Source organism: Cryptosporidium parvum, chromosome 5 (assembly GCF_000165345.1).
Source record: "Cryptosporidium parvum Iowa II chromosome 5, whole genome shotgun sequence".
Classification (NCBI taxonomy): Eukaryota; Apicomplexa; class Conoidasida; order Eucoccidiorida; family Cryptosporidiidae; genus Cryptosporidium; species Cryptosporidium parvum.
Genome location: NC_006984.1, coordinates 1062801 through 1080900, shown reverse-complemented (window position 1 = coordinate 1080900; position 18100 = coordinate 1062801). Strand labels below are relative to the sequence as shown.

General features: G+C 20.8%; 4 protein-coding genes across 4 annotated transcripts; all 4 read right to left on the bottom strand.

Moving 5' to 3' along the window:
• Positions 1-4575: 4575 nt before the first annotated feature.
• Positions 4576-5355, bottom strand: cgd5_4610 (conserved hypothetical protein; the record flags this gene model as incomplete). Its single annotated transcript, XM_625309.1, has 1 exon — positions 4576-5355. The coding sequence occupies one exon, from the start codon at positions 5353-5355 to the stop codon at positions 4576-4578; it is 780 nt and encodes a 259-aa protein (XP_625309.1).
• Positions 5356-5903: 548 nt separating this feature from the next.
• Positions 5904-6638, bottom strand: cgd5_4600 (conserved hypothetical protein; the record flags this gene model as incomplete). The annotated part of the gene is made up of 1 exon (XM_625308.1): positions 5904-6638. One exon carries the CDS (start codon positions 6636-6638, stop codon positions 5904-5906), a length of 735 nt encoding a protein of 244 aa, XP_625308.1.
• A 773-nt stretch (positions 6639-7411) lies between these two features.
• On the bottom strand, positions 7412-8041 carry cgd5_4590 (conserved hypothetical protein; the record flags this gene model as incomplete). Its single annotated transcript, XM_625307.1, has 1 exon — positions 7412-8041. One exon carries the CDS (start codon positions 8039-8041, stop codon positions 7412-7414), a length of 630 nt encoding a protein of 209 aa, XP_625307.1.
• A 2224-nt stretch (positions 8042-10265) lies between these two features.
• cgd5_4580 (conserved hypothetical protein) lies at positions 10266-10958 on the bottom strand (the record flags this gene model as incomplete). Its single annotated transcript, XM_625306.1, has 1 exon — positions 10266-10958. The coding sequence occupies one exon, from the start codon at positions 10956-10958 to the stop codon at positions 10266-10268; it is 693 nt and encodes a 230-aa protein (XP_625306.1).
• Between the last annotated feature and the right edge of the window lie 7142 nt (positions 10959-18100).

The window sequence follows — 18100 nt, the reverse complement described above, 5'->3', positions numbered from 1 at the left end:
CAACCTAAAACCTAAACCCTAAACCTAAACCCTAAAACCTAAACCTAAACCTAAACCTAAACCTAAAACCCCTAAACCCTAAACCTAAAACCCCTAAACCAAAAACCCCTAAAACCTAAACCCCTAAACCTAAACCCCTAAACCTAAAACCCTAAACCTAAACCTAAACCTAAACCCTAAACCCCTAAACCTAAACCTAAACCTAAACCCTAAACCCTAAACCTAAAACCTGGAAAAAAAAAAAACCTAGGAAAAAAAAAGAAAAAGAGAACCCTAAAACCCTGAAAACCCTGAACCTGAACCTAAAACCTAAACCTGAACCTAAACCCTAAACCTGAACCTAAAACCCTAAACCTAAAACCTAAAACCCCTGAAAAACCTAAACCTAAACCCTAAACCCTGAAACCTAAACCTAAACCTAAACCTAAACCTAAACCTAAACCTAAACCTAACCTAAACCTAAACCTAGAACCCTAAAGCTAAAACCCTAAACCCTAAACCTAAACCTAAACCTAAAGCTAGAACCTAAACCTAAACCTAAAACCTAAAACCTAAAAACCTAAGCCGAAACCTAAACCCTAAACCTAAAGCTAAACCTAAACCTAAACCTAAACCTAGAAACCTGAAGACCTAAAACCCCGTAAACCTAAACCTAAACCCTAAACCTAGACCCCTAAACCCTAAACCTAAACCTAAACCCTAAAACCGTAAAACCTAAACCTAAACCCTAAACCCCTGAAGCTAAACCTAAACCCCTAGAACCCTAAAACGTAGACCTAAACCTAAACCTAAACCTAAAACCCTAAAACCGAAAAGCTAAAACCGAAACCTAAACCTAAACCGAAACCTAAACCGAAACCTAAAAGCTGAAACCTAAAACCTAAACCCTAAACGTAAACCTAAACCCTAAACCTAAACCTAAAACCTAAACCTAAACCTAAACCTAAACCTAAACCTAAACCTAAACCTAAAACCTAAACCTAAAACCTAAAAAACCCTAAACCTAAAACCTAAACCTAAACCTAAACCTAAAACCTAAACCTAAAACCCCTAAACCTAAACCTAAAACCTAAACCTAAACCTAAACCTAAACTAAAACCTAAAAACCGAAAACCTAAACCTAAACCTAAAACCTAAACCCCTAAACCCCTAAACCCTAAACCCCTAAACCTAAACCTAAAACCTAAACCTAAACCTAAACGCTAAACCTAAACCCCTAAACCCCTAAACCTAAACCTAAACCTAAACCTAAACCTAAACCCCAAACCTAAAAACCTAAACCTAAAACCTAAAACCTAAACCCCTAAACCTAAACCTAAGCCTAAAACCCTAAAACCCCTAAACCCTAAAACCCTAAACCCTAACCTAAACCTAAACCTAAACCCTAAACCTAAACCTAAACCTAAACCTAAACCTAAAAACCTAAACCTAAACCTAAACCTAAACCTAAACCTAAACCCTAAACCTAAACCTAAAACCCTAAACCCTAAACCTAAACCTAAAAAACCTAAACCTAAAAACCTAAAACCCTAAAACCCTAAAAACCTAAAACCTAAAACCTAAAACCTAAACCTAAAACCTAAAACCTAAACCTAAACCTAAACCCTAAACCTAAACCCCTAAACCTAAACCTAAACCCTAAACCCCCCTAAACCTAAACCCTAAACCTAAACCTAAACCCCTAAACCTAAACCTAAACCCCTAAACCTAAACCTAAACCTAAACCCTAAACCTAAACCTAAACCCCTAAACCTAAACCCCTAAACCTAATCCAAATTTATACATGCTAAATCTAAATCTATATTTATAATATTAAATCTAAATCTAAAATCGATGAAAGACCAAAAAAAAATAATTATAAATAAATTTAAAGGCGGTAAAAGTGTGGTACTGCACTTTTCTAAATAATAACCAGTAGAAAATCTAGAAAAATTGACATGTTAAGTAGAGTAAATAGAGAGGGGGGGGGGAAAAATTAATAAATCCTCCCCTACCTTTTTTTAATTAATAATAATTCCAATATCTCTCGCACATATACAAACTGATTCCCCAGATTTTAGTTCAATTGATCAAGCAATCAAAAAAATTTCAAGAACCCAAATATGTTTTATGAATTTTTTTTAATAGAACTCAGAAAATTTTTTCCTATTTAAGGAAAACTTTTGCTTATGGCAATTTTACAAGAAAAAAAAAACCTTATAGAATATCCCTTTTTGGGGTTTTTCCCATTTGAAAAAAAAAAAAAAAAAAAAAAAAATATCTCCAAACATTATTATTCTTCTATGATATTTTATCAAAAACTCTTCTTATTTCAAATTACAAATGTAAAAATAAAAATTTAAATATTCTAGGTATACATGGAAAGTACTAGTTGATAACTAAAACTCCATACAAAACACAAAAAAAAAAACTTTAAAGTAAAAAAACTAAATTTGTTTATACAATATTCATATTTAATTATTTTAAAAAAAAAATAAACCTTACAAAAAATATCAAATTCTACAACTATTCTCCAAAATTTTAATCCAAAAATTATTACCAAAAATTTTAATCTTATAAATAACCAAAAATACCAAAAGAAACACAATCTTATTCATAAAAGATTTTTTTTTTCTTGTAAATAGTAAAACAACTATTAAAGAATACTCTCAACAAGATTTTACTTATGCATTGTTTCAATCTAAAACATTCAATTATCCTGTTCTAATTCATTGTAAATGCAAATGTACATTAGAAAAAACTAATCTTCTTGTCTGTACATGCCATGACTTCAATTATCACTTTGATATTGAACAAAATATGTTTTCACTTGCTGAAACTAAACTACTTACAGTTAATATTCGTGTACTAAAAGTTTCTATTTCTAAAACCAATACAAAACTCTTAGCTCCTATTTGTTATAACAACACAAAATGAAAAAAAAAAAAAAAAAATTAACAAGATGAAAAAAGTGATTAATAATATACAAGCTTTTATCTTGAAACCAGATTTTAACTTAAATTATAATCAATATTTTGTTATATAAAATATTTTATAAATTGAATCTTTTTTTTTTTTTTTTTAACAAGCCATTTTAATAATTCATTACTTTTTTAAACAACTTTTTCCAAAATTTTATTTTAATATAAACAATTTATTCTCTATATTTAATTCTTTTATTTTTTTTTTATGGAAATATAAAACCAATACAATCTTTAAAAATAATTAATAAACTATCATCAACCTATTTACTGAAAAAAAAAAAAATTCCGAAATTCTTTAATTTCAAACAAAATCCTCTAATTTAATTCTTAATTTTTAAATATTAAATCTACTATTATCATATCTCAAAATCCAATTATTTTAATAGTGCAGTTTCAATCCAAGTTATAATTTAATATAATATCTTTAGAAAATTATATTTTAAACAAAATTTTCACTTCAATTATTTATAGTGAATTTATTACTGTAATTCAAACGAAAAAATAACTTTAATATATTACTAAAATAAAATAAGATGATATTTTTACCCATATATCTGAAATTAATTTTTATGTTGTTTCTTCAAATAAAAATATTAAAATTTTAACTAAAAATATACTTCAATTTTTAAATTAATTATTCTATTTAAATTTAACAAAAATTAAAGATAATTCATTTAATATTGCTAGAAAAATGAATTCTTAATGCTTTTAAAATATCAAAAACTGTTATAATGGAAACATTTTAGAAATTCTCATTTGAAATTAAAACTAAGAAACTTGATATTAATTAATAAAATAAAATAAAACTATTAATTATCTTAAAAAATTTAATTATCAAAAATTTTTTAGTTAGTTCAAAACTATTTACAAAAATTCAAATATATTCTTTTTTGATATTCAATCAACTAATTCTGATGAAAATTTTATTCTCTATGACTTATTTAACTATGTCCCACAAAACTTTACCAAATTTAATTTATCTGATTCTTTATTTAATTATAAAAAATATCAAAACATATAATCAATAAAATGCTTTTAATGAAACATAAAGTTTATTAATCAAATCTATTATACTTAGTTAATATATTTTATTTAAAGCTTGATATCTCTTAATATTTATCATAATTACCTAAATACTTATTATTATTAAAATTAATATTTTATTCTAGTCAATCAAATAGTATTATCTAACCTCAAAGCTTATTAAAAACTATAATTCTTTACTTATACTATCTGTTTTATTATTCATATCTAAACTACATTAATATAAACCTAATAATAATAATAATAATAATAATAATAATAAATCATTCTTCATTTAACTTTATTAATGCAAATCCAAAAATTAACAAAATATATCAAAATAATTAATATAACATCTTTTAGAAATAAATAACCCAAAATTACTAATTACATTTTTTTAATCAATTAAAATTCTTTATTCATTAATTTTAATTCTATATTTATTTATTTATTTATTTTATTTATCAAAAATTATTCACTTTTTTTTTCTTTTTTTTTTTTTTTTTGTTTAATTATTTTAACTTTTCTATTCAAACAAATTTTTAGATACAAAAGATCTTTAATTATAAAAATACACATTTATATGCAATTATTCCAAATCCTCCATATTAATATTTTTACATGGACCACATATTTTTTCTGAAAAGTGTTTACCGGAACCTCTTGACCTTAAATTGCTTTTACTTTTTCTTGCTTTTCTTTTACGTCGACGTTTTTTGCCTGAATCTAATTGATCATGTTTATTCTCATGTTCTTCTTTTTCCTTTTCTCTCTGATATCTTTCTTCTTCTTCCTCTTCATCATCGCATTGTTCCTCGTCGTCATCATCATCATCATCATTATAATCGTCATCATCATCATCGCAAGATTCTTCATCATCATCAGGATTATGACTAGGCTCATCTGATGGCATATCTGATGGGTATGAACTAGGATCATCTGGATCTTTCATTCGTAGAGTAGGCATTGCAACAATAACTTTCTTACCTGATGTTTTACCAGGGATATGTTGATGAATAATAGTATGTTTCTTACCTTTACAATGCTTGTCTTTATGATGATGATGATGATGATGATGACAATGAGAAGACTTTTCAGAACCTTTGAATGGAAATGATTTCATCATCCTAAGCACAGGCTTTTTTTTACCTCTATCTCCTCCACCTTCGCCTCCACCCCTACTCAAACCTTCAGAATTTTTATTACCAGAACTTGAAGAACCTTCATTTGGTGTTTCATTCCTAATTTTTATTAATGAAACATCTTTTTTAAACAAAAAATTATCGGTTATATTTTCAAAAAAAAATAAAAAGTTAATAAATAATAATAATAATAATAATAATAATAATATTTTATTTTTTATAAACATCCTTAATTATTCATTTTTAATCATCAAAAAAAAAACTAATTAAACAATATTTATACAAATTTTTTAATTAATTTTTTTATAATAATTGAAGATCTTCAAAACATGAAAATTAATAATCATTAGTATGAAGAAGTCTAATCTCAATATTTACAAATTTAATTGAATATGGCGGATAAATAATTAAAGATCGTTTTTTCTAAATACTATTTAGCAATAAAATTATCATTTAAAAAAAAAAAAAAAAAAAAAATTATTTAAATAAACACAAACATCACTATTAATTATATAATTTAGTATTTTTCTATCCTTTACTTGAATATCAATAAACATTAATAAAAACATCTTCAAAACTATTACAATCTAACATTGTTCTTCGAAAAATTTGTTCCTTATAATTATACTTTAATTCTTAATTATTTCTTGTTAAAAAAAAAAAAATCATCAAATAATCATCATATCAATAACATATTTAAATAATTTATGCTCAAATTACCAAATATATATATATATATATATATATATATTTATATTCATATATGTGTATGCAATTATTCCAAATCTTCCATATTAATATTTTTGCATGGGCCACATATTTTTTCTGAAAAGTGTTTACCGGAACCTCTTGACCTTAAATTGCTTTTACTTTTTCTTAATTTTCTTTTACGCCGATGTTTTCTACCTGAATCTACTTGATCATGTTTATCCTCATTTTTTTCTTTTTCCTTTTCTCTCTGATATTTTTCTTCTTCTTCATCTTCTTCATCGCATTGTTCCTCATCATCATCATCACACGGTTCTTCATCATCATCAGGATTATGACTAGGCTCATCTGATGGCATATCTGATGGGTATGAACTAGGATCATCTAGATCTTTCATTGGTAGAGTAAGCGACGAACGGATCATATTCTTTCCTGATGATTCACCAGGGATATATTGATAAGCAGTATTTCGTTTTTTATCAATACAATGTTTTCTTTTATGATGATGATGATGACAATGAGAAGACTTTTCAGAGCCTTCAAATGGCAATGATTTCATCATCTTAAGCACAGGCTTTTTTTTACCTCTACCGCCTCCACCACCTCCACCTCCACCTCTACTCGAACCTTCAGAATTTTTATTACCAGAACTTGAAGAACCTTCATTTGGTGTTTCATTCCTAATTTTTATTAATGAAACATCTTTTTTAACCAAAAAATTATCGGTTATATTTTCAAACAAAAATAAAAAGTTAATAAATAATAATAATAATATTATTATTATTTTGTTTTTTATAAACATCCTTAATTATTCATTTTTAATCATCAAAAAAAAAACTAATTAAACAATATTTATACAAATTTTTTAATTAATTCTTTTATAATAATTGAAAATCTGTAAAATATGAGAATTAATAATTATTAGTATGAAGAAGTCTAATCACAATATTTCCAAATTTAATGGAATATTGGCGGATAAACAATTAAAGATCGTTTTTTCTAAATACTATTTAGCAATAAAATTATCATTTAAAAAAAAAAAAAAAAAGAAAAAAAAATTACATTATAGAAATAAATACAAATATTGTTATCAATTACATATTTTATGATTTTTATTTAATCTTAAATCTGAATTAAAAAAAAAAACATTTCTGCAAAACATCTTTAAATTTTTTTTTTTTTTTTTTTTCTTTCTTCCTTTTCTTACATCAAAACTATTACAATCTAACATTGTTCTTCGAAAATTTTTTAACAATTTTAGTTATCTTTTAATTCTTAATTATATCTTGTTAGAAAAAAAAATCATAAAATAATTATCTTGTTAATAACACATTTGAATAGTTTATACTTCACATAACCAAAATATCTATATATATATATATATATATATATATATATATATATATATAGATATATATATATATATTTTATCTTCATTAGTACATTAAACTAATTGATCAATTCTTTTAGAATATAAGTAATTCTGTTTTCTGTAATTATTTAACTTGAATCCTTAAAAACATTTACATTTTAAAATGTAAATTATTTTTAAAAAAAAAAAAAAAAAAAAAAAAATTATTCCAAATCATGAAGAATATCCTTACTTGAACCGGATAATCCTCTTAATAGTCCTCTAAGATCATCTTTTCCCCCTCTTCTCTTTTTCTTTTTATTATTTCCATTTCGTTGTTTTTTATTTGAATCTGTTTTTTTACCTTTTTGCCTATTTTCATTTCTATTATGATCTTCTTCTTCTTCTTCTTCTTCTTCTTCTTCCTCCTCCTCATCCTCTTTATTATCGTTTTTATTATTAGAATTTTGATAAGGACCATCTAATGGCTCATCAAATGGGTCTGAACTAAGATTACTTGGATCTCTCGTTTGTGGAGTTGAAGATAATTGATGATGATGATGATGATGATGATGGTAAATAGAGCAATTTCCAGCACCACCTTTTTTTGATAAATTCACATTCTTAAGTACTGGCTTTTTACCACCACTACCTCCTCCACCCCTACCTCCACCTCTACTCGAACATTTTTTATTACTATTACCAGAACTTGAAGAACCTTCATTTGGTGTTTCATTCCTAATTTTTATTAATGAAACATCTTTTTTAAACAAAAAATTATCGGTTACATTTTCAAACAAAAATAAAAAGTTAATAAATAAAAAAAATATTAATATTACACTTTTTAGATACATCCTTAATTATTCATAATGCAAAAACAAAAAATTAATTAAACAAATTTAGACAAATGTTTTAAAAATATTACTCGTAGAAATAAGATATCCTTAAAAGATTGTAACTCATTATAATATAAATGTAATATTTATAGGCATATTTTAGTATGAAAGTCTAATTTATTACTTTTAATTTTCAAGGGGCATAGCGGTTTAAAAATTAAAATTCGTTCTTTCCCAGAATACCAGTAAAAAAAAAAAAAAAAAGATATAAAACTATTTATTACTGTTATTCTAATTAATTCAAATTATAGTTAGTTATTAATTTTAAATTTATATTATTTTTACTTTATTAAATATACTTTTAATACTCACTCATTTCTTTTTCTTAATTATATTTTATTTATTTATTCATTATACTATTATTAAATTATTATCAAAATAATATAAATTTAGTAAAATTTTGGATATATATATATATATATTCCTTAAAGTTTTTTTTTAAATATTTTATCATTGTCTCAATACAATTATTATTTTATTTTTATTGAAAGTTAATTTATTTTTTTTTTTCTAAAAAAAAAATATAAATGTACAATTTTGTACTTGCTTAAATTAACATACTTAATAATTACATAATAAATAATAATAATATTAATATTAATATTGATACTTATTATTCAATTGTTATTCTCTTCAAATTATTTATCACTAATATAATTAAATATTAATAATAAATTTACCATTCTTGGAATATGAATGACCATTTTCAATGCATTTAAAAAAAAAAAAAAAAAAAAGAAAAAGTTATTTTAATATATGATTATCACTAATAATGTTAATGAATATCAAATATTTAAATTTTAAAATATATTATTATTACTCTTATCGTTTAACTATGTTTTTTATTTTCTAATGTTATAATTATCTTTGTACTTTTGTTTGTGCTTGTTCCTATACTTGTATTTGTACTTGTCCTTTTACTTGTATTTGTACTTGTACCTATACTTTTACTTGTACCTGTGATGTAATTAGAAATCTTTTCTTGAATTAAAATTGTCCTTTAACTCTTAATTGTATCTTAGAGAAAAAAAAAAAAAAAAAAAAAAAAAGATAAGATAAAATAAAATAAAATAAAATGATATAAAACAAAAATAAGGAGAAAAAAAAAATGCAATGACAGCAATACTAATAAAAACAAAATAATTCCCGTCAAATTATCAAAATATTTCAACCTTTTTACTAATACTTGAATACAAAATAAATTGTCTTAATAATTATTTCAAAGGCACAAAAAAAAAAAAAAAAAAATCTTTTTGAATAATCAAAACTAAATACAAATGATGTGAAAATTGAATATATATAACATAACATGGAATATATATATTTATTATTTTTCTTTTCCCATTAATTTTATTTTAATTATTGTTATTATTACTGTTATTATCATTATAATTATCATGATTATAAACAAATTTTTTTCCATTAATAATATATATTCTTTCTCTTCTCTTCATTTATCTTCTCAAACAATATCTTCTATTTCCTAATATCTTAAACTAATCTAAAAATATTAAACCCTATATCTAAACTAAATTATAAATATTTAATTTAATATTTAAAAAAGAAATTCGAATAAATTTCCACCTAACATTTTTTTTTTCTCTTTATTTGTTATATAAAAAGAAAAATTTTGTTTTCAAATATTTAATTTCATTGAAAATTTTCATTTTCAATTCAAAATATATTTTAATAATATTATATTATATTATATATTGAATTATCTTTAATAGAATTATATATCCATTCATCCATTTACATTAAATTTTTTAAATTATTAAAAACAAAGAGAAAATATATAAATAAATAAATAAACAAATAAATAATTCATTTAACTTTAATAATGTAAATCCAAAAATTAACGAAATATATCAAAATAATAAATATAACATTTAAAAATAAATAACCAAAAATCACTTATTACATTTTTTTTTTTTTAATAAATTTAAATTCTTTATTATTTGCAAATGCATATTAATTCATTTATTTATTTTATTAATCAAAAATCATTCACTTTTTTTTTTGTTAAATTGTTTAACTTTTTCTATTCAAACAAATTTTGATACAAAAAATATTTAATAATAAAAATACACATTTATATACAATTATTCTAAATCTTCCATACTCAAATTTTTGTATTGAGCATATGCCTTTAGTGAAAAGTGTCTACCAGAACTTCTTGGCCTTAACTTGTCTCTACTTTTTTTTTTTCTTTTTTTTTTCGGCGTTTTTGACCTGAATCTACTTGATCATGTTTATTCTCATTTTTTTCTTTTTCCTTTTCTCTCTGATATTTTTCTTCTTCTTCATCTTCATCATCAGTATTATGATTAGGATCATCATCATCGCATGGCTCTTCATCATCAGTATTATGACTAGGATCATCATCATCGCACGGTTCTTCATCATCAGGATTATGACTAGGCTCGTCTGATGGCATATCAGACGGATTTGGCCTAGGATCATCTGGATCTTTCATTGGTAAAGAAGGGACCATAGCGATCATATTCTTTCCTGTTGGTCCACCAGGAATAAATTGATAAGCAGTATTTCGTTTTTCATCAACACAATTTTTTCTTTTATGATGATGATGATGATGATGACAATGAGAAGACTTTTCAGAGCCTTCAAATGACAATGACTTCATCAACCTAAGTTCAGGCTTTTTTTTACCTCTACCACCTCCACCTCTACTCGAACCTTCAGAATTTTTATTACCAGAACTTGAAGAACCTTCATTCGGTGTTTCATTCCTAATTTTTATTAATGAAACATCTTTTTTAAACAAAAAATTATCGGTTATATTTTCAAACAAAAATAAAAAGTTAATAAATAATAATAATAATAATATTATTATTATTTTGTTTTTTATAAACATCCTTAATTATTCATTTTTAATCATCAAAAAAAAACTAATTAAACAATATTTATACACATTTTTTAATTAGTTCTTTTGAAATTGTAAATCTTCAAAATATGAGAATTAATAATTTATTGTATGGACTCTATCTCAATATTTCCAAATTTGGCGGATAAATAATTAAAGATCATTTTTCCTAAATACTATTTAGCAATAAAATTATTTAAAAAAAAAAAATGAAAAAAAAATACTTTTATTTAAATAAACACAAATATCGCTATTAATTACATATTTTATGATTTTTATTTAATCTTAAATCTGAATTAAAAAAAAAACATTTCTGCAAAACATCTTTAAATTTTTTTTTTTTTTTTTTTTTTCTTTCTTCCTTTTCTTACATCAAAACTATTACAATCTAACATTGTTCTTCGAAAATTTTTTAACAATTTTAGTTATCTTTTAATTCTTAATTATATCTTGTTAGAAAAAAAAAATCATAAAATAATTATCTTGTTAATAACACATTTGAATAGTTTTTTATGTTTCACATAACCAAAATATATATATAGATATATATATCGTATCTTCATCAGTGCATTAAGCTAATCGATCAATTCTTTTAGAATATAAGTAATTCTGTTTTCTATTATTATTTAACTTCACTCTTTAAAAACATTTTAAAATGTAAATACTAATTAATAATAATAAAAAAAAAAAAAAAAAAGAAAAAGTTATTTTAATATATGATTATCACTAATAATGTTAATGAATATCAAATATTTAAATTTTAATATATATTATTATTACTTTTATTGTTTAACTATATCTTTTATTTCCTAACGTTATAATTGTGTTTGTATTTTGTTTGTGCCTGTGCTTGTGTTCGTGCTTGTGCTTGTACTTGTCCATGTCCTTGTGCTTGTGCTTGTCCATGTCCTTGTGCTTGTGCTTGTACCTGCAATATAATTAATTTTGTTTTTTTTTTTTTTTTACTTCGTTATTCTGTATTAATTCATAATTATATTTACAAAATATATCTCGTGTCTGAATAAAATTTATTTAAAATCTATTTCCTTTTTTTCTTTCATATCAAAACTTGTATATAAAAACTTTATTCTTCAAAAAAAATCTTTTCTTCAATTAAAATTGTCTTTTAATTCTTGATAGTATCTTGGAGGAAAAAAAGAGATAAATTAAAATAAAATAATAAAAAACAAAAATAAAGAGAAAGAAATGCAATGACAACAATACTAATAAAAACAAAATAAATTCTGTCAAATTTTCAAAGTATTTCAACTTTTTTACTAATACTTGAATACAGAATAAATTATTTTATTAATCATTTCAATGGTATAAAAAAAAAATCTTGTTGAATAATCAAAACTAAATACAAATGATATAATTGAATATGTATAACATGACATAAATATTTTAAATTTTTTTTTTTCCCATTTATAAAATACATTCTTTCTTTTCTCTTCATTTATCTTTTCTAAAAATATCTTCTATTTCCTAATATATTAAACTAATCTAAGAATATTAAATCCTATATCTAAACTAAATTATAAATATTTAATTTAATATTTAAAAAAGAAATTCGCAGAAATTTCAACGCAGAAATTTTTTTTTTCTTCTTTTATTTTTCATATAAAAAGAAAAATTTTGTTTTGAAATATTTAATTTCACTCAAAATTTATATTTTCAATTCAAAATATGTTTTCATAATACATATTATATTATATTTTGAGTTATCTCTAATAGAATTATATATCCATCCATTTACATTTAATTATTGAAATTATTAAAAATAAAGAGGAAATAAATAAATGATAATATAATAATAATAACAAAATAAAGAGATATTTATAATTTAAAATTCAAATATTCATTCTTTTACTTCAATATTACCATATGATTGTTCCAATTCTTTAATTTTTTTCTCTCCCTCCACCTAAACTCCCCTTCCCCCACAATATAATTTATATATGATATATAAATATTTATGTTAATCCATAATCAATTATCCAAAATTCTATTATTTCTATATTTATTTATTTACTATAACCAATATTACCCATATTTTTAATTATATTTTAAATATCTAATAAGAAATAAATAAATAAATAAGAATTTTTTTTCTTATTATTCTTTTATTTCTCATCAATTCATTATATATTAAATATATTTGATCTATAACTCTTTGATATTTCTGTATTATTATTATTATTATTATTATTATTAATATTAATATTATTATTATTATTATATAATATATAATATCATTTATAATTGAATATTGAATTCAATATTTATATTTACTTTTTATTATAGCAAATTTTATTTATATACACTTTTCTCATTATTATGAACCATTATAACTCCAAACCTTGTTTATATCTAATTAATTTAGATCCATTCAATTAAAAAAAAATTATAATAATTCATTAAATTATATTAATAAATAGTGCTTACTCATTTTTTTTTTTTTTTTTTCTAATTAATGTAGATATAAATTCGAGCCATTTTCGGATATTATTGAATATCAAGATTTAAATCAAATATTTAAAAATCTAAATCTAGATATTAACTTTTAAATTGATTCTATCCTAATTCTGATAATAATCATAATCATAATAGTTAATATTATATTATTAAATTAATATTTTAGCAAAATATTATCATTAATTTTTTTTTTTTTTTTTTTTTTAAAATTATAACTCATAATTATATTAATATATTTTTAATTATTACAAATATGTACAAATTTCTCACAACAAACTTTATTATTTCAATAATACTATAATTTTCAATAAAACAATAACAATATATATGAAATTTTAATATATTAATATAATCATATACATATAAATGATAATATTAATAGAATCATATTTAATTTATTCATACTTAACAAATCAATCTTCACTCTTAATTCTCACGCAACTTATTTATTTATTTATTTTACACAAACCACAAAATTATAATGATAATTATGATAAAAATAATAAATTTTTTTTTTTTGCATCCTCCTTCATAATATACATTATTATTATTAATATTAATATTATTATTATTATTACTATTATTATTATTATTATTATTATTATTATTATTATTATTATTATTATTATTATTATTATTATTATTAAATAATGTATTAACCCATTTATTATTTTATTTCATAATTATTATTTATTCTTTTTTCATTCAATTTTTAATAATGAATTTAATAATCATATTATTTATTATGACACATCCAATAAATTAATGATTATGAATCATCTTTAACTTTATATTTATCTTTACTATTATTTTTATTTCACTTTACTCTTAGATATTATTTAAAATCAAACCAATTTTTTTTTTTTTTTTTATTCATTTTATTTTATTTTAAACTAATATAATATTCTTTTACACACACCTTAAACACTAAAAGTTATTTTATTTTCCATTTACATTCCAAATAATTATTATCCTAATTTTCTTTTATTAACCAATAATTGCATTTTTTATTAATAAATATTTTTTCCATGATTATTATTCATAATTAATATACAATACAATAAAATACTATATGAAGCAATGCAATACAATACAATATAAATCAATTCAATACTACAAAATGTAAAGTATTTTTTTCTTTTTTTTTTTTTGTTATTTAAAACCTTTTCCAACCATTTTTTAATATTATTAAATTAATCATTATTCATTTTAATTCAATTACATCAATTTGTTTCTTTTTTTTTTTTTTTTTCAAGTAAATGTATTCAACCTTTTCTATTCTGTTATTTCAATTAAACTTATCTATTGTTCATTTATATATTCCTAATATTAATCAATTCTATTTTATAAAATGATTTTTCTGATTTTTTTTTTTTTTTTTTTAATCTATTCCCTCGATCCACCTGGATTTTTTTTTTTTCAAGTTTTGAATGATCGCGTATCTTTTTTTTTTTTTTTTTAAAAAAAATCTTTAATCGAGTTATGCATTGTTAACTTTAAATACAGATATAATAAATAGATATATAGAAATATATCTTATGTTTTTTTTAATTTCCCCTTATTTAAAATTGATCTGTCTATCTTTATAGATCACTATATTAATTATACTATTGTTTGTACTAATATAATTATTGTTATCATTATATTGCCATAAATTCTCATGATTTTATTTTTTCTTTAAATCTATATCTGTTATATTTAGATCTTAAATATATCCCACACTATTAAATTTATTATTAGTATTTTCATTTATTAACACATTTTAATCTTATATATCTACTCTATTATGTTTAAATTAGTTAAATATAATAAATTTTTTTGAGTTTACATTAATTATATATATATATATATATATATATATATACAAATATACACAGAATTAATAATATTAAACACATTCATTATTAATTTCACTTTTGTCAAAAATTAATGATACTACATTTTTAAATCAAAATAAATGATTTATTCATAATTTCATATTAAACCATAGCTTATTGTAAATAAACAATATATCATGATTAATAGTTATCTACAATTTTTCTTTCCCCCTTTCAATTTCGTGTCTCATAATCATTTCTGAATAAATTACTTGATTGTTTAATATCATTATTTTTCTTATCAAATCTTACTACTATTAACAAAACTACACAACCATAAACTTTAAATCAAAATTGACAAAATAATACATTATATTACTGTATTACTATGATCATTATTAATATTTTATGTATATATGACATTAATTAAACATTTCCACATATACAATTTGCGCATATATATAATTATTTATTTATTTGTCAATTTTAAATGATCATTATTATTAAAATAATTAATATTTTTTTTATTTTCTTATTTGAACATTTCTTTCAACTTTTTTTTTTTTTTTGTTTAATTAAATGTACTTGAAAAATAATTTAATTCATTTTCGTCTTTTTATTCTTGATTGTCTTTTTTTATTATAAAAAATAAATAAATAAATATATATAATTAGTTCTCGTACCTCTTAATCACGTAGATTCATATTCTATATATGAAATTCTTATTTAAAAAAAAAAAAAAATTCCCACTTTTTTTTTATTTCCAATTATATTTATTATTAATTATTAACAAAGGTTTCGAATTTTTGAAGTAAATGTTCATTAATAAAATTCCTCATTCATTTTAATGGCCATCTTTTCTTCTATTAGAATTATTCTTTTTATGTAATGAAATATAATTTGAAATAGAACCAATTAATTTAGCATAACAATAGAAAATATTTCAACAAATTACAATATAACACAACATAACGCATTAAGACACAATATAACACAACATAACATAACATAATACAACACAACATAACATAACATAACATAACATAACATAACATAACATAACATAACATAACACAATACAACACAACACAACACAACATAATACAACACAACATAACATAACATAACATAACATAACATAACATAACATAACATAACATAACATAACACAATACAACACAACACAACACAACATAACTCAATTCAACTCAACGCAACTCAATTCAATTCAACCAAGCTCAACACATACTTTTCCAAATTATCACACTATTGTAATTGTTAGTGTTTATTTGCAATAATTAATTAATTATTATAATAATAGTAATATTATGTTAAATTAAACCATATATTATTATGTTATTCTTATGTATTATATTGCACCATTTAAATTGCACATAATTTTATTATTAGTTAACTTAGCAACACCAAACATAGCATAAAGCTATCATTTATTTATTATTTCTTTTTATTTTTATTTTTTTTTTTTTCTAAACAAAGATAACTTTCAACAATTTAACAATATAATTGAATCAATTCCATATTTTACAATAATCTGAAGAAATTATATTACTTTACACAATTTTAAACAATTAAAAATTATATAATACCGATTCACAACGCATAACACCAATTTCAATTCACATGATGCCATTTTACACCACATAATAGCAATTCACATAATATATTACCATTTTACAATACATATGATAAACCAATCCATATCATAAAATATCAATATACAAAATATTATACCATTAATTTATAAAAAAAGAAAAAATAATAATAATAAGAATGATAATATTACTTTGATTAAATAATAATAAATGATACTCAATTTAACAATATTGCACTATTTTGTGTATAGCCAAATATAATATATCATATTAAAGAAATAAAAATTATATATGGTATTAGATCTCACAAATTCTTGAAATTAATCATTTTTTATTTAACATCTTCATAAATAACCAATTTTTATTATTGTTTTTATATAAAATGTTATAAAATATTATCTTAAAATTTTTTTTATTAAATCATTGATAATACTAATACTAATAATAATAATAATAATAATAATAATAATAATAATGATACAGACATTGTTTATATATATGATATATATATATATTCTATATATATCATATATAGAATATATTTTTATAGTGGAACAAAGTTATATTTTATATGTAATATTTGAAAATTTCATTATTTGTTCAATTGATATAATTTCCATTTAATTTTCTATTTAATTGTTTTTCAATTATAAATTAAACTATTGTTAAATAGGAAAAAAACAAAATAAATAAATAAATAAAATTTATAAAGTAAAAATGAAAATAAAACATTGTATTATTGCCATTTAATAATTAATGTATTATTATCATTTCTTTCAAACCAATATGCATAATATTAATTATATTATAAGCCAATATAAAACCATTCATTTTTCAATGAAAATATTATTATTGCTATTATTATTATTATTATTATTATTATTATTATTATTATTATTTTTATTAATTCTATTCTTCTTTATAAACTTTCCAGATTAAATAACAAAATATTTCAAAATATTATACATTTCTTCATTAAAACATTAACCACAAAATGTAGAACTTTTTAAGCAAATATATATTACATTAAATAAATAAATAGATAAATAAATAAATAAATTTAATTATATATATATATATACATATATACATATATAACCATACCATAAGTATTTATCACATTACTAACAATATAAAATATTACATTAAATTACCATTATTATTGATATGATGATTGTAAAATATTATATTTCAAACTAATAATATCATCATTTCAACACAATTTTTC